Source organism: Anolis carolinensis, chromosome 2, assembly GCF_035594765.1.
Source record: "Anolis carolinensis isolate JA03-04 chromosome 2, rAnoCar3.1.pri, whole genome shotgun sequence".
NCBI classification, from domain to species: domain Eukaryota; kingdom Metazoa; phylum Chordata; class Lepidosauria; order Squamata; family Dactyloidae; genus Anolis; species Anolis carolinensis.
In genome coordinates this window covers 294,189,201-294,207,337 of record NC_085842.1, presented here as the reverse complement: position 1 = coordinate 294,207,337, position 18,137 = coordinate 294,189,201, and the positions used below count along the sequence as shown (strand labels likewise).

Genomic DNA, 18,137 nt, shown 5'->3' with positions numbered 1-18,137 from the left:
CTCTTATTTTAGGTGGGACCAACTTTTATCTTCATTCACAAACTGAACAGTCCTCAATTTATTTGCTTTTTCTGCTGCATTTGTAGGTGCCCCTGACCCAACAGCTGGTGCTAGTATAGATGATGAAAACTGCTGGCATCTTGATGAAGAGCAAGTCCAAGAACAGGTTAAGCTCTTTCTTTCCCAGGGTGGATATCATGGATCAGGGAAGCAGCTCAACTTGCTTTTTGCAAAGGTAGGTGTGTCTGGGAAGGAATCATTGTGGTTGCCCTCGGTGCTCCCCCACACTTTGTATTCAAGTTGTCCCCAAATTGGTGAATTCATTCTCCCATGATATTCCTATTCTAAAATTATAGAATCATAGAGCTGGAAGAGACCACACGGGCTCCAGTCCAACCCCCTGCTATGCAGGAAAAGCATATTGGTTTACTGGTTTTGCTATTACTCGGAAAATGGTGGTTTAAAATGAATTGTCTTCAGGTTTCAGGTCAGTTGTCTTACAAGCTGTTTTGGTGGTAGAGCCCCCAGCTAAAGGAAATGTAAAATGGCTTTCTAAAATAAAACCAACTCTCCTTGTTTCAAGAAAAGTGTGGCTAAGCTTTGTCCTAATGACTTAGGGAAAGGCTTTCCATGGGTCATAAACATTACTTTAAAATTTTTCAACTTTGAAGCTTGACTCGTGACTTGCCATGCGTTTTGAACTGCCAGTAAACAATTAATAAATTCAAGTGAGGCCCTTTTACTAAGGAAAAACAATTAATATAAAATCAGAATGGTTGTAGAGATGGGTAATGCTTAGAATCTAGATTTTTCAGTTTTGAATACTTACGTTATTGAAAATGGTGGCTCAGTCAAAAGAGTAGGCAATTTCCAATCAAGGCCCAACTTTTCAATGTTAGAATTCTTTGTAACATATTGAAAATCTCAAACTGGGAATGTTAAAGATCCCGTTCAAGATTTATTTCTTTTTAATTGTCAGGGGGTGGAAGGGGAGAATGGGGTTTTGTGCCTCCTTTTACCTTCCCATTTAGGAATGCCTCCAGGAGAGAGGGTTTTAGGGTGGGTGGAAGTAGTGATGAGGGATTTTCTGATTGGAGTTGTGGGAGGGGGGCATTGTGGTTTCGGATAGGATGTAGTAATGGCCTTAGGAGCCTCATGCAGCTTATGGGCCACATTTTGCCCCCCCCCCCCAGCTTTACATAAAACAGGCACTTCATGGAAAAACTTGGAATTGAGGTTGTGGCAGCTCTATTAAGTGAGAATGCTCTCTCAAGTCAACATTATTTCTTTCACAGTGGTCACTCCCATACTCTCCCACTGAGCAAGGCTAGGCTGGCTTCCTCCCTGTTGCTCTTCCACCAGTAGGCAAAGCCCTTTTTTTGGTATACTTACATGCAGGTGGGCCTTTGTCAAGTGGTCACACTTGCTGCAGAAGGAGCGTTTAACTGGGCAACTGCCATATTTTCTGTTACTGGTGCTCTTAAAATGGTATTTTTTTTAAAAAAATCTGTTTCGTTAATACTCATGTTATGTTTTACTTAATTTTATTGCAATCCATTCATGAGATGAAAGTGTGATATAAATCATAAATAAATAAAGGCTTCAGGGAACAATCTGTAATGTTGTGATAATGGGGATGAAATTAAGTCTGATCATGAAATTTTATGCTTCTACTCTCAGGTTTATAGATTAATTGCATGGAGGGTTAAGTATGTGATGGTGATAGAAGCTAATTGTAGAAAATGTGAAGAAGTCCAACAGAAGACTGCCATAGATAACTTGGACCAGACTGGAATGTTGAAGACAAAAGTCAATAGCCAAAAAACAGCCCAAAATCAGGGTAGTTAATTGCAAGGAACTTGGGCAGCACAGCTGCAGGTTATTGCTGTTGGAATAATGCAATCTCAAGCTAGATGTCTCCAAGATATGTGTACTTTACAGTAGGAACAAGGTCAGTTGTTACACTGAACAAACTGATAGCAACCAACATGCTACAGCCTCAGGTACATTCTGTGTGGTTAACTTAAAAGAATCCAGTGTTTAGGACTGAAGTAATGTAACAAATATTGGGAGACATGGTTTCTTCCAATACTAGCTTTTACCACCCTCACATTTCTGTCCATATTTTCCCCTCACCCTTCAGTCAGTTTTAAAAAAAAAAATCAGTAACATCTCTGTAGCCCTAGGGATAAAGTACGGGGAAGGAGGGAAATAAAAATTAATAATCTTATTGTTTAATTCATTACATTTGTTCATATGACTTCTACTCAGTATGACTAAAGGAAATTTGGACAACATAATCTGGATGCAACCCCTTTTGCTGCAAGGGACAAATTACATGTTATGCTTTCTTGAGAACGTTTATTGCAAATGCGATATAGTTTTGAGGCACAATGAAACAGCGTTAAGTTCCTCCTGCATTGTGGCCATTTCCCAATCATGACCTTAGTATTTCATATTGTGGTTTTTATCAGGCTCCATATCAATACTGACCGTTACATTATGTGAAAAAGCTGCACACAGGAAAAAGAGGACTGGCATGCAAATACAGCATGAAATAACTAGAGGAGCCAGCATAGTGTAGTAGGTTGAGTGTTGGACTAGGACTCTGAGAGATTAGGGTTTGAATCTTTGCTCGACCATAGGGATCTACTGGCTGATCTTGAGTAAGTTGAAGTTTCTCAGCCTCACAGTGAGGCAAACACAACCCCTCTTGAACAAATTCTGCAATGAATATTCCATGATAAGGACACCATAAGTCAGAAATGACTTGAAAGCACACAATAACAACAAATGTAGTGTTTATGTATTTCATTCTAGATACTGATAAATATAGTATATTTGAGTTACATACTATCTAATTCTCATTTTCCCATTAGTTTTATATTTAACCTTAAATATGGCAGTGTCCATAAGTTATTTAGACATTCTTTCCAAACCTGATATTTGAGGTTGTTATTTTTATGTTATGTTAGACACACTATTCTGCCAGTTGCTGGAATAATATTGAAAAACAATTCCATAATGGAATAGGTCCATCACATTAATTGTAACAAAGAGCTCTGGCGTACTTTTTTACAGTTACCTCTTACATGTTTTACCTACTTTTCAATATATTGCATACCTTACATCTGTGCACTAGTGTTTCATCTCCAATTGACAATATATCACAATATCCATAAATCTCTTATTTTCTTGGTATCTCCAGGGTCTACATTATCTCCTTAGCTATGTGTGATTTCCTTCCTTCTCTTCGCCCCTGTTGAATGGTAGCATTTCTCTTTATAACATGCTCTTTATTTATTTATTTTGCTTTGCTATTTGATCTTCTAGGTGCGAGAGATGTTAAAGATGAGAGATTCAAATGGTGCTCGAATGCTGACATTGATAACAGAACAGTTCATGGCTGACCCCCGCCTATCACTTTGGAGGCAACAAGGGACTGCTATGACAGACAAATACAGACAACTCTGGGATGAATTAGGTAAATATAAAGAACTCTGTTGCAGATTTTTAAGTGATTGAAACATTTCCGTGTTTTGAAAAGCATTGGCTCTTGTCAGCAAAGCTTGGAACTGTTGCTAACTTCTGAGAAATATGACAGCCTGGGCACTTTTTTATGGACAAAATCAGTGCATTTTTGCTAAAGTCAAGGACACACAGCCAAAAATAACTACTATATGAACTGTTTAATAGTAGGAGGTGGAATATAAACACTTCCTAGGTAATAAGTAATCCATTGTATTAACAAGGGCTAGGTCTGCAGCTATTAATAGTAAATGTTTACCTTTCTGCTTAGGTCTGCCTATCTCTTGATTCCAAAAATGTCTATGAAAGGACATACAGCTTTAGCCATTAGTTCTCAGTTGATGTGGAAAACTGTGCAGCCCACTGTTTAAATTTGACATATGGCATACTGTTGACCCTGGTCCCTGAATTCATACTTCAGACAAGTGGCTGTGTTTACATGAGTGTATATCTAATGTGGGATATCTTTTGTGTGTGTCCTGTGTTTGGATTTGGAGGCTGTGAAGTTAGGAAGACAAGAACACTGTTTATTTATTAATTCAGACTAGTGGTGAATCATTTTCCAGATTAGACTGCTGACTTGGAATCTTAACCAAATGCTTCATGGACTTGTGTAATACAAGAGCAACTAAGTATAAATTAGGGATCTTTGGAATGCACGGGTGCCTGAAGATCAATGAAATGGCAGGAGGCTATAGCAGAGTATGCCTACACATCAAAAAATATTGCAAAACTTCTTGGCCTTAATAGTAGTGGCAGCTGAGGTATGCACATGAAATTTTGTATAGATGTTTTTTCAATCCATGTACCATGGGTTCTGCATCCATATATTCAGCTAACAGATCAAAATAGTCATATTAAAATAAACTTCTAAAAAGCAAAGCTTGATTTTGCTGTGCGGTAAGCATTATGCTGATGTGTAGACATACTCTGCTATAGCCTCCTGCCATTTCACAGATCTTCAGATACCCATTTGTTTGCCATTTTATATATGCTGTTGTATGTAATGGCATGTGACTATCAACACATTTTGATATCCACAAGGTGTGTGTGTGTGGGGGGGGGGAGGGGCCTGGAACCAAACCTCAGCAGATACCGAGGACCTGTTGTATGAATGTCTGCTTGAAAATTGAATAAATTTAAAGCTGGGAACGAACCTATATTTATTTTAAAAGTGCCAGTATGTTATGAGTATCTTAATCCAGTTTAGCAGGAACTGGAATTGAAATAACTGCCACAGTTGTAATTCACACCTAGTGTTATTTTGGTGTGTCATTTATTTTGGAAAAGGAGTGCCATATTTTTACATGGCTCTACATGAGATGAATATAACACTGAAAGGTCCAGAGGTGCAAATTTCAAGCTGCAGCTATTTTGGCTTATCTTCCACATAGACATGCAATCAGTAAGGGAATCCTGGCAACACATTCCACCAACATTTTTTTGAAGGTACTATATTTAATAGTGACCTTGTGTGTCGTAGGGATACAGTTGGTTGAAAGTTGTTAGGAGGTTTGGCCTTGTAACTCTCAGCTAGATATTCTACACAAGAGAGTTTAGCGGTTGCTGAGGCAGATGAAAATTTCATCTCCATTCCTAGGCATTGAATGCAATTCATTTTGAATGTATACGCTTATAGTTGGGGCAGGAATTCTGTTGTTGTTAATAAATTGTCTATGGAATCTGCAGGCATTGCGGACCTCATATAGCCCATGGACATCACTCCTATTGTATAAGCTCCATAGTTGTTTTGGATTCTGTAATTTCTTTTCAGTATATTAGAATAGCAAACTGAAGCAGTTGACACAATGGTTCTTCAGAGCCTTTTATGACATACTAGAGTCAGAGCCTTTCCACTGTGATGAAAGGTTTAATCCAACTAGACATTCTTTTGAGGCTTCAGAATCCTTGATAGTAGGTTGTGATGATATTACAACTATAAAATGACTTGGATAGAGGTCATTTGAATTTAGTAAAAGGGACTACAACAACAGTGTCCAGGGCTGATTCTTCTTTGTTTTTACTAGATGAATTTTAGTGTCGGTGCTTGAGGAAGCAGTCTAAGTGCTTGAGCCTGTTGATCCTGCTGCTTGCCTATTTGACCCATGCTCTTCTTCCTAATGTAGATTTGGCAGGAGAAACCATTTGACTTTGTGTTAGTTACGATTTTTTTCTTGAATAAAGCTTTTCTTCGTTTTTTGTTCTAGGAAATGAAAGACTAGCCTCACGCATGCCATTCTTGGTAAATGTAACTGAATCTGTTTCAAGAGCTTCTGAGTGAAACTGGTTATCTGATATCAGTTTCATACCTGGTCTGAGGATAGGGTTCAGGATAGAAATTATCTTGATCATGCTGAATGAGATGTGTTGAGAATAGTGTAGTTAGTTACTTGGTTACTTCTAGAAGAGTTTAGTGTGCTCATTCTAAATGGTACAGCTTTGTGTATTGGCCTTTTCTTTTTTTAGCCAACCATTAGGCACTTAATGTCATCCTTGTTACGTAATTTTAAGCCTCTGAAATATCCTAGAGCACTGCATTCTCTACCAAAGGCTAAGTGGTTTCATGGTAGTAGCCAGATAGGTTTTCCTGCTGACAGAACTGCTCCTGTCAGTGGCATGGGAAAGAGAGTCACCCTAGCTTCCACACCTCTCATTCTTGCAGTGTCACGCAAGTGTCCTCTTTCCTCATCTTGCATAAACTCATTTGTATTCACCCAGAAATTACACATCTAGGCCATGCCTCAGTTCTATCTAGCTGCTGCCAGTTCCTTGATATTATTCATTAATTTTGTTTTGTGTTCTTAAACTCCCAATAACTAATGTTTTGTGAGTAGTGTGCAGTTATAATCTAAAATGCAGCAGATGTTATAGTATTTCACGTCAGAGTAGAAGCTGCCTTCAGAGAGAAACCAAGGAAAGATTTGTCCTTCAACAAAGTGTGATTATTCTATACAGGGTTTTTCTATCTTCCCATTGCCTACTCACCTTAAGGACACTGATTTAGGTTGCTTTAGAGAAAAAACAAAAGGGTTTATATGATTGGGTTTTTTTGGCTGATGAATACAGTTTGAAAAGCACCCAGAGACCATATCTAATGTCATCAAACATCAAAAGGAAAAATAAAGCTAACTTCTATTAACATGTTCACACATGCTCACAGGCTGGCCCTAGGGTCAACTTGATACAAAGTTTTCATAAGAACATGTTAGAAATCACCTTGGACAAAACAGGTTTGGCTATTTTTAAAAGTGATTTTACAAAAGAATGGTTAGCTTCTGGAACCAATAAGCTTTTCAGAAGGCTGAACTAACTTAAGATACTAGTTGAGGTTCTGTTAGTGTGGGCAGGCAAGCAACATTCCCACAGTCAGGTGGGCAGTGAGAAGGCTTCCTTTGAAGGTGTAATTCACTTAATATCTTAATAGAACAAAGTACAAAGGAATATGCAACTAAGTTCTTTTATAAGTCTAAAAGGTCTAGCTAAACAAGGTGGGTCATTAAGATAAGAGAACAGTTGCTGTTTTGACAGAGACATTAATTACATTTGAAAGACATCAGACAAGCAGATAGCTAGACCAAGGGAAAAAGGAGGCGATTACTTTTAAATCCACGTTTCCTAGAACTGATGGGACACTGTTACATAACAGATTGTGTGTGCTGAATTTGGAAAGCTTACACTTGTGATTCTAAGCAATGCAAATTGGTTTTATAGATGACTTAAGGTATCAGAAACTGACTCAAAAAGAGACTTTCCCTAATCAGAGCTGTATTTTCAGTGAAAAGTAGCTAGCTGTTGCTTTAGTCCTTAAATTTTATATTTGCATATCATTGAATGCAATCTGGTGCCAAATCACAACTTTCCTATTAGACCAGGGATTGAAAATGCTAAAGTTCAGACTTTATTTAACCATTGCTTTGATCATTGGTTGCTGGCCAAAATATTTTAATGTCTCTGTTTACTGTAGTTATTTGTCATTGCTGTTGTATTGTTTTTGTAAACTTTTATGTAAGGGATACATAAAATCACTGGGATCTGGTGACTGACATGACAAAATCATAAAACCAAATGAACAAAATACATTGGTTAGTATCCTATTGCTTCACCAGAGTGGTTGTGCTGGAGGCAGAAGTGGCAGCAAGCAGTGAGGAAAAAAATGATGATGACAGGAAGATGATGAAGGCAGTGATGAAAATAGGATATGTCTGGCTCCAGGCCACCTATTCCACGAATGTAAAGTGTGTGTGAGTCTCAAAGGCAAAGCATTATGGGAGAATGGCTTGGAAAATTGTGTTTGGGCCAAACTAAATATTTAGCCCAAACACAAATATTAAAATTTTACAGTGAAAGGAACTAAACTCTGCCAAGGACTTCCATTGTATTGGGGTCACTGAGGCCTCACAGCTTGATGAACTGTACTCACTTTACCTGTGAATCTTGCAGCTTACCTTATTTACCTGAGAGCATGTCCCTAGTCTTAATCTCTGGGCAGTTTTCCGTGGGTGTCGACAATCTTTCACGTAATCTATGAAAGGCTGAAAGATAACTCCCAATATTTTAAACGGGATAAAGAAGTCCACTGACAACCAGTGAGGTGGACCTAAAATTGCTATTACATTTACAGTTGCATTCTTGTACCAGTTGAAGATTCCAAACAATAGTCACAGTGAGTCATGTGTTGCCTGAATAACAGGCAGACTAGCTTGCTATATTCATCTAGCTTGCTTGTAATTCAAGCAAGTTCTGTTTTCTACAAATAGGGGCCCTGTTATGGAATCTCTAGTTATCTCTAGTGTCTTACATTACTTGAATCTAACTCAGCATTGCTTCGGAGTTTGGCAAAGCTTATTTACTGTTTCTTTCCTGTGTACATACATTGATACAGGGTTTAGCTAAATATTTATGGTTGTTTTTTTAATAAAAGGCAAAGACCATCTTGTAAATGAATGTGCTTTTGCATAGAACTATCCTTTAAATATTGAAGCATGAGTGGGGATCATGTGGCCCTTCAGAGGCTGCTGGACTGCAAACCCCAGCATTTCCAACAAGCATAGCTAATGCTGAGACTTATTGGGAGTTGCATATGGAGGGGCTGCATGATTCCTATCCCAAGCTGAAGCGATAAGCTTTGATATATTTGGTCTGTCCTGAACTTCTCATTTTGCGGAACTGGAAAAATTAGGAGTGTTATACATCAGTACATATAAGCTAGCGCCTGTTGCAAGCTGTTATCTGTTTTCACAAAAAGGTCAGACTATTTTCCTTCCCCTTCCTTAGAATAAGTGTCCTTGTCCACAGTTCAGTTAGTCCCTGGAGCTTGCAACTTGCAACCTCTCCATCACAGTCATGTGTCAAAAATTTAGATTTTAAGTTGTTTCTGGGCTGACAAAATAAAAAGGGTTTTTGTTTAGTTGATGGGAGGGAGGAAGATTCAGCTTTGTGATTCCATGTAAGGATCACATTGCTGCAAGGCTGTGCTTCGGAATTAAATGCTGAGTGCTACCCGATGCCAGACATAGAGAAGAGGCTCAGTTTTGTCAGCAAATGGGATCTGCAAGTTAATTGGTGTTTTCTGCAGGCTCCTGGCTGTGATATGAAATTGGAAGCCCTTTAGCCACATGGATAATACAAGGCCTGAATACAAATGTCGCATGTCGCCATCGGGACCCACTGAGAAACAATAGCGCTCTCCACTTTAACGCTGTGCCATTACGGATCATTTAAATATGGGGATTATGGTTTTAAACTAAAAGCCCCATTTGCCTTTTAACTGCAATTTAAAAATCCTCTTAGCAAAAGCTAAGTGACAAATTAAATGAAAAAAGTCTCTCTTTTTAAAATATTCTGTAATGCAAAACAACCTTTTATTGCTTCTCATGTGTCACGAATAAATCATTATACTTGTCAACCCTAAACTAAGCCATAATTGGTACAGCTACTGTTATCAAAGTGGGGCTGCTCTTGTGACAGCTTAATAAAGCTGAAACTGTTAAATTAAATCTTCGATGCTTTATCTGATGAGAGCAGTAGAGCAGAAGAATCTGAGACGGGTATCTTTGCTTGGTAGAGTGATGGAGACCAACAACTTGTCAACACGTAGATTACAGGATCAGATATGTGTTTTTCTGAACTTGATTTTCATTATCTCTTCTTGCTAGCTTTCCTCTTATTTTAGGAGTGAGGAAGCATTGCACAAGACTTGTATTTCAAAACAAATGCCTCAGCACCCCCACTTCACATTGGACACATGTATAAACAAGGGAATTTCTAAAAAATGAAAGTGAGAATCCATTGCCAAGCAGCTGTCTAAATATGAATGAAACGCATGCACAACAATGTTCGTACTTAATCTGTGGCAGAAATGGAATAGAAACAGCTAGTCTGCATCAATTTCTTGTTTTGTTTGCCATTACTCACTCGAACAAGGTTTGGCCTTTTGATCTCCAGAATTATCACAGCTTCTCTGAATTTCACAGCGGTTTCATTTACTGCACAACAATGATTTGCAATCAAAGTTCATTGTATTGTCCTGCTCCTTTCAGGACTGTTCATTGATTTATTCTTGAAGTTTATGTAAGATACCTTCATGTCTGAAAATGAAACTTGCAAAGAGCTTATAACAGTGGCCAAATTCAGACAGTGGGAACAATGGCAAGCCATGAACAGACTTGAGCACTATTCTTTCCTCCTTCACATATAAGAAGAGGAAACTGATAACTGCCTGTGTGAAAATATGTGAAATGCTATTGAAAACCTCAGAACAGCTTTTAGTAGTCTTGTACATTGTGGAAAAGTTTAGACTTGAATAAGTTATGGGAACATAGTTGTTTATAATATAGTAACGTAAGAAACAAGCTTTGGCTGGCATAAAGATGCACTAGTATTCATGTGTGAAAAAAGTTAAATTGATACAAGTTAGAGAATTGCATTTGTTCCCTAGGAAGTCTTGGGAGGACCATATAAACCATAGCACCCTGGAAAGAACATCTCTTCACATTTATGCCCCTATTGCGTTGTGAAGGACATGAGAGACAGTATTTTTAGTAATTTTAGGGCTTTTAGGTTTAAATTCTGAGTCATTTGTTTGACCCATGGTGCACTGAGGGTATGTGTGGTAAGAGCCTCACATAGCTTTGAGGGACCTGATACAGACCACACTTTCCACACTTCTGTCTGGAATGCCTAAAATGGGTTTTCTCTATCATATTAGAAAAATAATTGTGGGTCATGCTAGGTGTTTAGAACTGAACAGTTGTTTAATCTCTTCTTCAGCCTCCAATGTCCTCTCATCAAATATGCTCCAGCAGATTGAGGATCATTGCATATTGATGTGGGTGATGGTGAAGACTCCAAAGGGAGGGCAGAATCAATAAAAATAATAATTCTTTCTGCTAGCTGAAGCATCCTGACCAGAACTCAGCTCAGGGAATGCTGTAATTGATGCGAATAATCTCTACTCTCAACTCCTTGTATTTTCCATGGCATGTAAATTAGCCCTGATCAGTCATTAAAGTTAAATCTTAACTATGATATTTTTGAGTTCTGGAATGATTCCATCAGTGTGGCCTTTGAAAAATCCTGCAAATCACTTGGGAAGACAGGTGGATAAACATCAGTGTCCTGGAAGAAGGAGACCACCAGCACTGAAACAATGATTCAACTTTGCTGGACTGGCCACCTTGCCAGAGTGTCTGATCACCGTCTCCCAAAGCAATTACTTTATTCTCAACTTAAAAACAGAAAACAGAATGTCAGTAGACAACAAAAAAGATTGAAAGATGGGTTTAAAACTAACCTTTAAAATGTGGTATAAACACCAAGAACTGGGAATCCCTGGCACTTGGGCACTCTAAACTTGAGATCAAACAATGGAGCTACTAATTTTGAAGAGGCATGAATACAGGGCAAAAGGGAGAAATGTGCCAAAAGGAAGCCACATCAAGCCTTTCACCTGGAAATCTGTGTCCTTATTGTAAAAGACCATTTGGATCCAGAATAGGTCTTCACAGTCATTTACAGATCCACTGCCAACACCCTATCTCTGGAAAACAATAATACTTGGCCACCAGTGATTGACCATGATGGATAATTTCTATGCCGTTGAACATTATAGGTTTGTTTAATTGATGTCTTAGTGTAATATTTTTCATAGAGTTGTAAGGTCAGCATAGAAATCTATAAAATAACAGCTACAATTTTAAAGCCCTTGAACCTTTTACGTCTTCGTTATATTTGGTCTGATATTTGTCTCCTCTCTGTATATATTTGGTTTGATAATGTTGACTCATTAGCTTCCATTTATTCTTTACCATTAAAAGCCATCTATAAAATGGCAGAAGTTGTGCGCTTTGGTGTAGCTAATCATTTGTCCTGAGCCAAGTCACACTTTCAGCCTGTTTGGAATACATGTAGGACTGGAAAGAGTCATTGAAAATTAAGCCATGTGATTATACTGCAAGATGTTTCACACATTGCTGAGCAATCAACCCAGTTCTGCCCTGATGTATATTCAGTAGGGACCACAAGCATTCTTGGCTCTCTTCATCAATGTATGTGTTGCCAAATGACTGAGTGCCACATTTAGACTTCACACATTACTTAAAAATGTATGGAGTCCCTAAGAGTAACTTGAGCTTGACAGCACCGAGAAAGGAGCAATGATAAAAAAGGAACCTAGTACATGTTTTGAAGGCAGACAAGACCACAATCTTGATGAAGCTAAGCAAGCCTGAATCTCCTTGAATTGATAGGGAATTTATCTACACACTGTATGGCTATATATGTTTGATACTACTCAGGTTACCATGACTTCATCTATGGAATTCATGCTAGAGAAATAATAATAATAATAATAATAATAATAATAATAATAATAATAATAATAATAATAATGCTTTATTTATAGCCTGACCTATCTCCCCGGAGGGACTCAGGGTGGCTTACAACAATAAAACCAGTGGCAAACATTCAGTGCCGAGGAAACATATAACAAATCAAACACAAGCTCTCTAAATTTATAAAAGCAACTTTAATAAACAAGACATAATATAATCCACACAATTACAACATGTTAAATCCTTATAAACTCATAAAATTTAACTTAAAAATATTGGAGTGAAGATGGTAAACAGCATATTAATGAAGGTAGATGTTCAACAGCTAGGTAAGGATACATATTAAGTGTCATTAGTGCTCCTCCTTTATAGTGGACAACTATACTACAACATTATAGTACTCTAAAGATTTCTAAATACCTGAGCAAACTACCCAAAGATTCTGTAGGATGGAGGCAGAGCAATTCAAGGAGTATTGTGCAGTATGGATACACTCTGATTGGGAATCATTTGTATTCTGCCTTTAGTTCCAGGTAAATATAACAAAAATATAATATGGCAAAATATTGAAAGGCCAATTCAAGCAGTACCATGAGTTTCTGAAGTGATTCTTTGACAATCTAGTAGTAAAGTGTGTGTTAGATCTGCTGTAGTTTTTCATATATCCCCACCCCCAGGAATATTTGCAGATGGCTATTCCGGGGTCTCTGAACTGGTTGCTGTAAGTATTTCCTGTCCTTCTGTAACTATTTACAAAACTGAATTAATCCCTTAGTGTACACAAACTACTCCCTGCTGACCAGATTAAAAAGTAAGACCTATTTCCTGTTTGCCATATTATAGGTGTAACTATTAAAATATAACGTAAGCTTTTAAAAAAGAAAACAAAAAAAAAAGATGTGGAGACACCAAAAAAAGGGAAGCAAAATTAATTATACTGGTGTTGTTCAGAACACTCAACAGGGTTTGCTTCCCTTACCAAAAGCAAGTAAAATGAAGTATGTTTCATGCAGTAAATAATTTGAACACACTGCTTTTTCTAATGAAACAAATTGATTTGGAAACAGTTATTTGGATCATCACAGGGCATCATTCCAATTGCATCCTATACTCAAATCTGAACATAAATACATGGTGTACTGATTTTTCATATGGAGGATGTGACCATGAATTGGATCCCTATTCCATATACATATGTGGAACAATTTGCCTAAACCTAAAATCAAGGGACTATTTTTTTACCCATTTTGAAAACTCCTTTATCTATTGACAGGGCAAATTATATATGAAGATAGTGTCCTATCTTCATACATGCTGGAATGGTCTTTTACAGAATGTACAGTCAGATATTAGCCAGATGATCACCAAATTGGGACTAGTAAATTTATGTAGGGGTGAAAACAAAGGAATAATGTGTAAGCATATGCTTTACTTTCTATTATTAGCAGCTAGGCAAGTCACTGCTGGTATTTGGAGAAATCCTACAGCACCTAATTTAGACCCATGCTGCAAAAAGGTTTGGAATTTGACCCTGACAGAAAGATATGGCATGGCAAGTAAGACAGGCTAAAGGGCAGAAAATAAGCATGGTTCCCATTTCTTTCTTACGCATATCAAACTAGTTGGAATTTGTTCTTTAAAAATGAATAGAATTATTTTTAAAAGACAGAGCAGATGTAAAACAACATTCTTTCTTCTGATTTGAAGAAAAGCTCTAAGGTGGGTTCTGTGCTGTGTGCCTTTGTTACATCCAGCCTCTACCACTGTGCAAAGACTCGCTTGTGGAAGGACCATAATTCCCCCTTGCCATCAGTGCTGCAGGTAATCTATTGCATTAATCAGCCAGCTAGTGTGAAAAGCATGGGGAGTGATTATACTATCATACACAATACAATCAGCATGAAGCACTTGTCAGGACCAATACATCAAAGTTTAATTCAGTAATAGAATGAATTAGAGCAAAATACATAGTAAGCACTCCTGTGCTGCCCGAGTCACAGTAAGAATCTCAAGGATATGAACATGCACTACAGAAGCACAGTCACTGCAATTTTTATTCATGAACATGCTCTCTCAGTAAAAATTAGGTTTTTTTTCCTACCTAGCATTTCAGGAAGAATATGCAGTGGGCAACAGTAGTTCTTGGGAGTCCAGAATATTTCATCCTGTGTTGATGACAGCACTGCTTTAATTAGGTTATTCTCCAGTGGAGCTTCTGATTCACTCTTAGTTCTAAGAGATCTCCGATTGCATGGGCAGAATTTGTGTTGGTAGCAACTGGGAACAATTGCCTTTGCAAAGCACTGAGAGGGGAAAGGTGTAGCTGAGATGATAAACCCTTAGTCTTCCAAGCTGATTGGATTCCCTGCCTTATCTTGTAATATTTTTAATAATTTTTAATAACGTTATCATTGATTACATATCATACCTCTCCAATTTGACGTAGTTTTAAAACCAGATATGAGACTACCTTGCATAACCTGGTTATTGTTGAGCCCAGTGAGTTTTACTGCAGACTTGTGATTTTCACAATGAAAAAGGAAAAAAGTTATTTTCCAGTAGCTTAGTGCCATAAATGATTCTTGTTGGCATATGCCAGGAATAACTACATTTTTCCCAGATGGGTTCTTCATAAATTCTGTGTATGCATCCTCCTTTATTCATACATGTGGTAAGAGTTTGTTCTTTGAAGTACTTAGGAGAGATATCTGATAATTGTTCTCTAGTCTGAATGTTTTTGCCTTAATGAATTTGATAGTATTTAAGGTATTTCAAGACTCATGGTTTCATGCACCAGTTGAACATAGCTATAGTTTCCCCAAATACAAGAAAAAGAGGGAGCTTCGGTGGAAGACTATCCTAATCAGGGCTGATTGGGATCCTAAACCATGTTCAGAATTCATAATGGATAAAGCTGAAGACTAGAAGATTCTTTGAATGGCAGTCCAGAAAACCACCTGAGTTCTAAAATGTAAGAGGTTTTTTTTTCTAGATGCCTGACTGTCTTCTTTTTCATCTGGAGACAGTTCTGAGCAGGCTCTGGTGTGTTGTTGGCCATCAGATAGACTGCCATTAACTTTGTGATTGATCCCAAGATTTCAAGAACTGCTATGATCTCATTCTAAACTTGAATGGCTTCTTCAGAATCCTCAGAGAATCTCAGCTAAATTTCAGAAAAGTAGAAATTTGCTGTCATAAAAATAAGAGGTAAAATGATACTTGTGACATGTTTAACGACCAAAGATAAACTCTAGTGTCAGCTTTGCTTGCTGTGGTTTGCATTTATTGGGGCTAGGAAAATAAGTTGGTAAATAATGCACTTAAATTAAGAAAAATAGCTGTTTGCACTTTAGTTCAAAGACTTGGAAACTGTGACACAAACTTATCAATATTTCAATGGGAAGTGTGGGCCTGCTTTTTACTGACTGGATATTCAAGTTAATTAGGATTGTTGTTGTGTGTGTGCCATCAAATCATTTCAGACTTAGGGCGACCTTAAGTCTAAAGTTTAGTGCAGGGGCTGGGTAAATGACCTTGGAGGGGCTTAGTTTGGGGACCCCTGTCATAATTCATGCACCAGAGCAATTCCTCATCTCCCGATATCCCAGAATTATAAGCTAAACCTCTTGGTAGTTCAGAGTTAGGCTGTGCTGCCTTTTGCCTCCAGATATTCATATAATCCTCACCTAGCTGAGTTGTTGCCATCTTATTTCCAGTCCCAGCAGGTGTCTTTTTTTCCTGTTTCCTATCTTGGTTTTTATTACATTAATGTTGGGTTTATTTGACTGTTTGATGTTTTGATTCAGCCTTGTTAGCCTTCTGCACTGTTGGATGGATAGAGAGGAGATACATCGACCAAAATAGACATTTCTTTCTTTACAAATGAAATTTCATCAGATTTATAGGAAATACATACTAATCTCAGAGAAGCAATTGCACGTGGGCGTCCTTTGTGTCTTCTGAGACTAATGTATACTGAGAAGCGTATGCATGCTGTTAATACCATCTACTGTTAATGTGACTTAGCACTTTAATAATGCCACCTTGTATTTGTTTTGTTTAAATGCTGATGCAAGAAGAAAGTTCAGTCTGCAATCTCTCTTTTTTATCTGATGGAGGATGAAAAATTTCTGTCCAATTGGTCTTTAATAACGTCTCAGTTGGAATCGGAAGTCTGCTCTGGTAGGGCCACCTCTTATTGAAGGCAAGCAAACGATGGCGAAAACTAGAACTGACAATACCTCACTAAGATGTGACAGTTTTAATATTCTTTCCCTTGAGTGAAATTAATACTAAATTGCAGTCGCAGCATGACATGTCTTCCAATTATCTTCAGGGAAATATGAAATTTGCATGTTGGTTTATGATGTGTGTTTGCTTCTACACCCGGAAGATTTCAAAGCAAGCTGAATTTCACTGTTGCTAAGGAGAAGGATCTACATATGTAGCTCAAGAGAAGTTATATCTCAGAATTCTAATGTGGATCTAATGTCTGTGCTTCCTTCTGCTTCTTGAAATGGGTGTCTGGGCATATGAAAGTTGAGGACAGCTTAGTTTTGCTCTCTGAATGCAAAACAGTCAGAAGGCAATGCATTTTTAACCCATTTAGTTGTCTTCCTTCTGAGAAGTCAGAAGAACAGGTTGGAGGCTAAATTCAGATCCTCCCAACAAAATCAGAACTGGATCTCAGCTTTTCTATTTTACTAAAGCTGCTTGATCCTTTGCCAAGATCGGATCTCAAGCACCAATAGAAACTTGAAGACCTGGGGAAGCCCTATGAGGAGCAGTTGAATGAGCTGGGCATGTTTAGCCTGCAGAAGAGAAGGCTGAGAGGAGACATGATGGCCATATATCAATATGTGAGGGGAAGTCATAGGCAGGAGGGATCAAGCAAGCTTGTTTTGTGCTGCCCTGGAGACTAGGACAGGGAACAATGGTTTCAAACTATAGCAAAGAAAGGAGATTCCACCTGAACATTAGGAAGAACTTCCTAACTGTGAGAACTGTTCAGCAGTGGAGCTCTTTGCCCCCAGAGTGTGGTGGAGGGGCCTTCTTTGGAGGCTTTTTAAGCAGGGGCTGAATGGCCATCTGTCGGGAGTGCTTTAAATGCGATTTTACTACTACTTGGTACGGGTTGACTGGATGGCCCATGAGGTTTTTTCCCAACTCTATGATTCTATGAAAACTGGAAAAAGTTGGGATAAAAAAAACATTTTCCCCATTACCCCTTCCCCACCATGTGAATTAAAATTGATTAAGTATCTAAAATATTCTATTTTATTTGACACAATAAAATATTCACATTTTATTGTGCCAAATCTCTGTATAGTGTCAGATCATTTTAATTTTTGAACCTGATTTTCTTTCCCATTTTTAATGAATATGATTACATTCTGCCTGTTTGACATTACAAAGAACAAGGGGAGATAACAGGTTTGTCTGCTTTACTAATTTTGACCCCCCCCCCTCATTTTTATTGGTGAGTTTTTCTCTCCCCCCCCCTTTTTTTTTTTTAATTGGCAAAACCATAGGGGCTAATTTTAGTTTAGGTCTTCCTTATATTTCAGAGCCTAGCAAAAAAAGGTCAATTTCAGTTATATGCTTAATAAACGGTACTTTCAGTATATATAAGATGATGATTTTATGTCAAGCAAAGCAATATATCGTGAATGTTATGTTCCTAAAGTAAGAAAGTGACTTTCAATTTTTAAAGAGGAGGGGGTTGATATTATATTTTTTCAACTCTTCTTGCTGGTTCCTCTTTTTTTGGGAAAAAAA

The 18,137-nt window shown here is 37.8% G+C and overlaps 1 protein-coding gene across 1 annotated transcript in view; it reads left to right on the top strand.

Annotated features, from left to right (window-relative positions):
- zswim6 (zinc finger SWIM-type containing 6) overlaps positions 1 to 18,137 on the top strand; it is a 106,184-nt gene that overhangs the window by 58,787 nt on the left and 29,260 nt on the right. The window contains exons 3-4 of the mRNA XM_008102861.3: positions 87 to 235; positions 3,334 to 3,484. Of these exons, the coding sequence (XP_008101068.2) occupies positions 87 to 235; positions 3,334 to 3,484 (300 nt within the window). The remainder of the gene's footprint in view (positions 1 to 86; positions 236 to 3,333; positions 3,485 to 18,137) is intronic.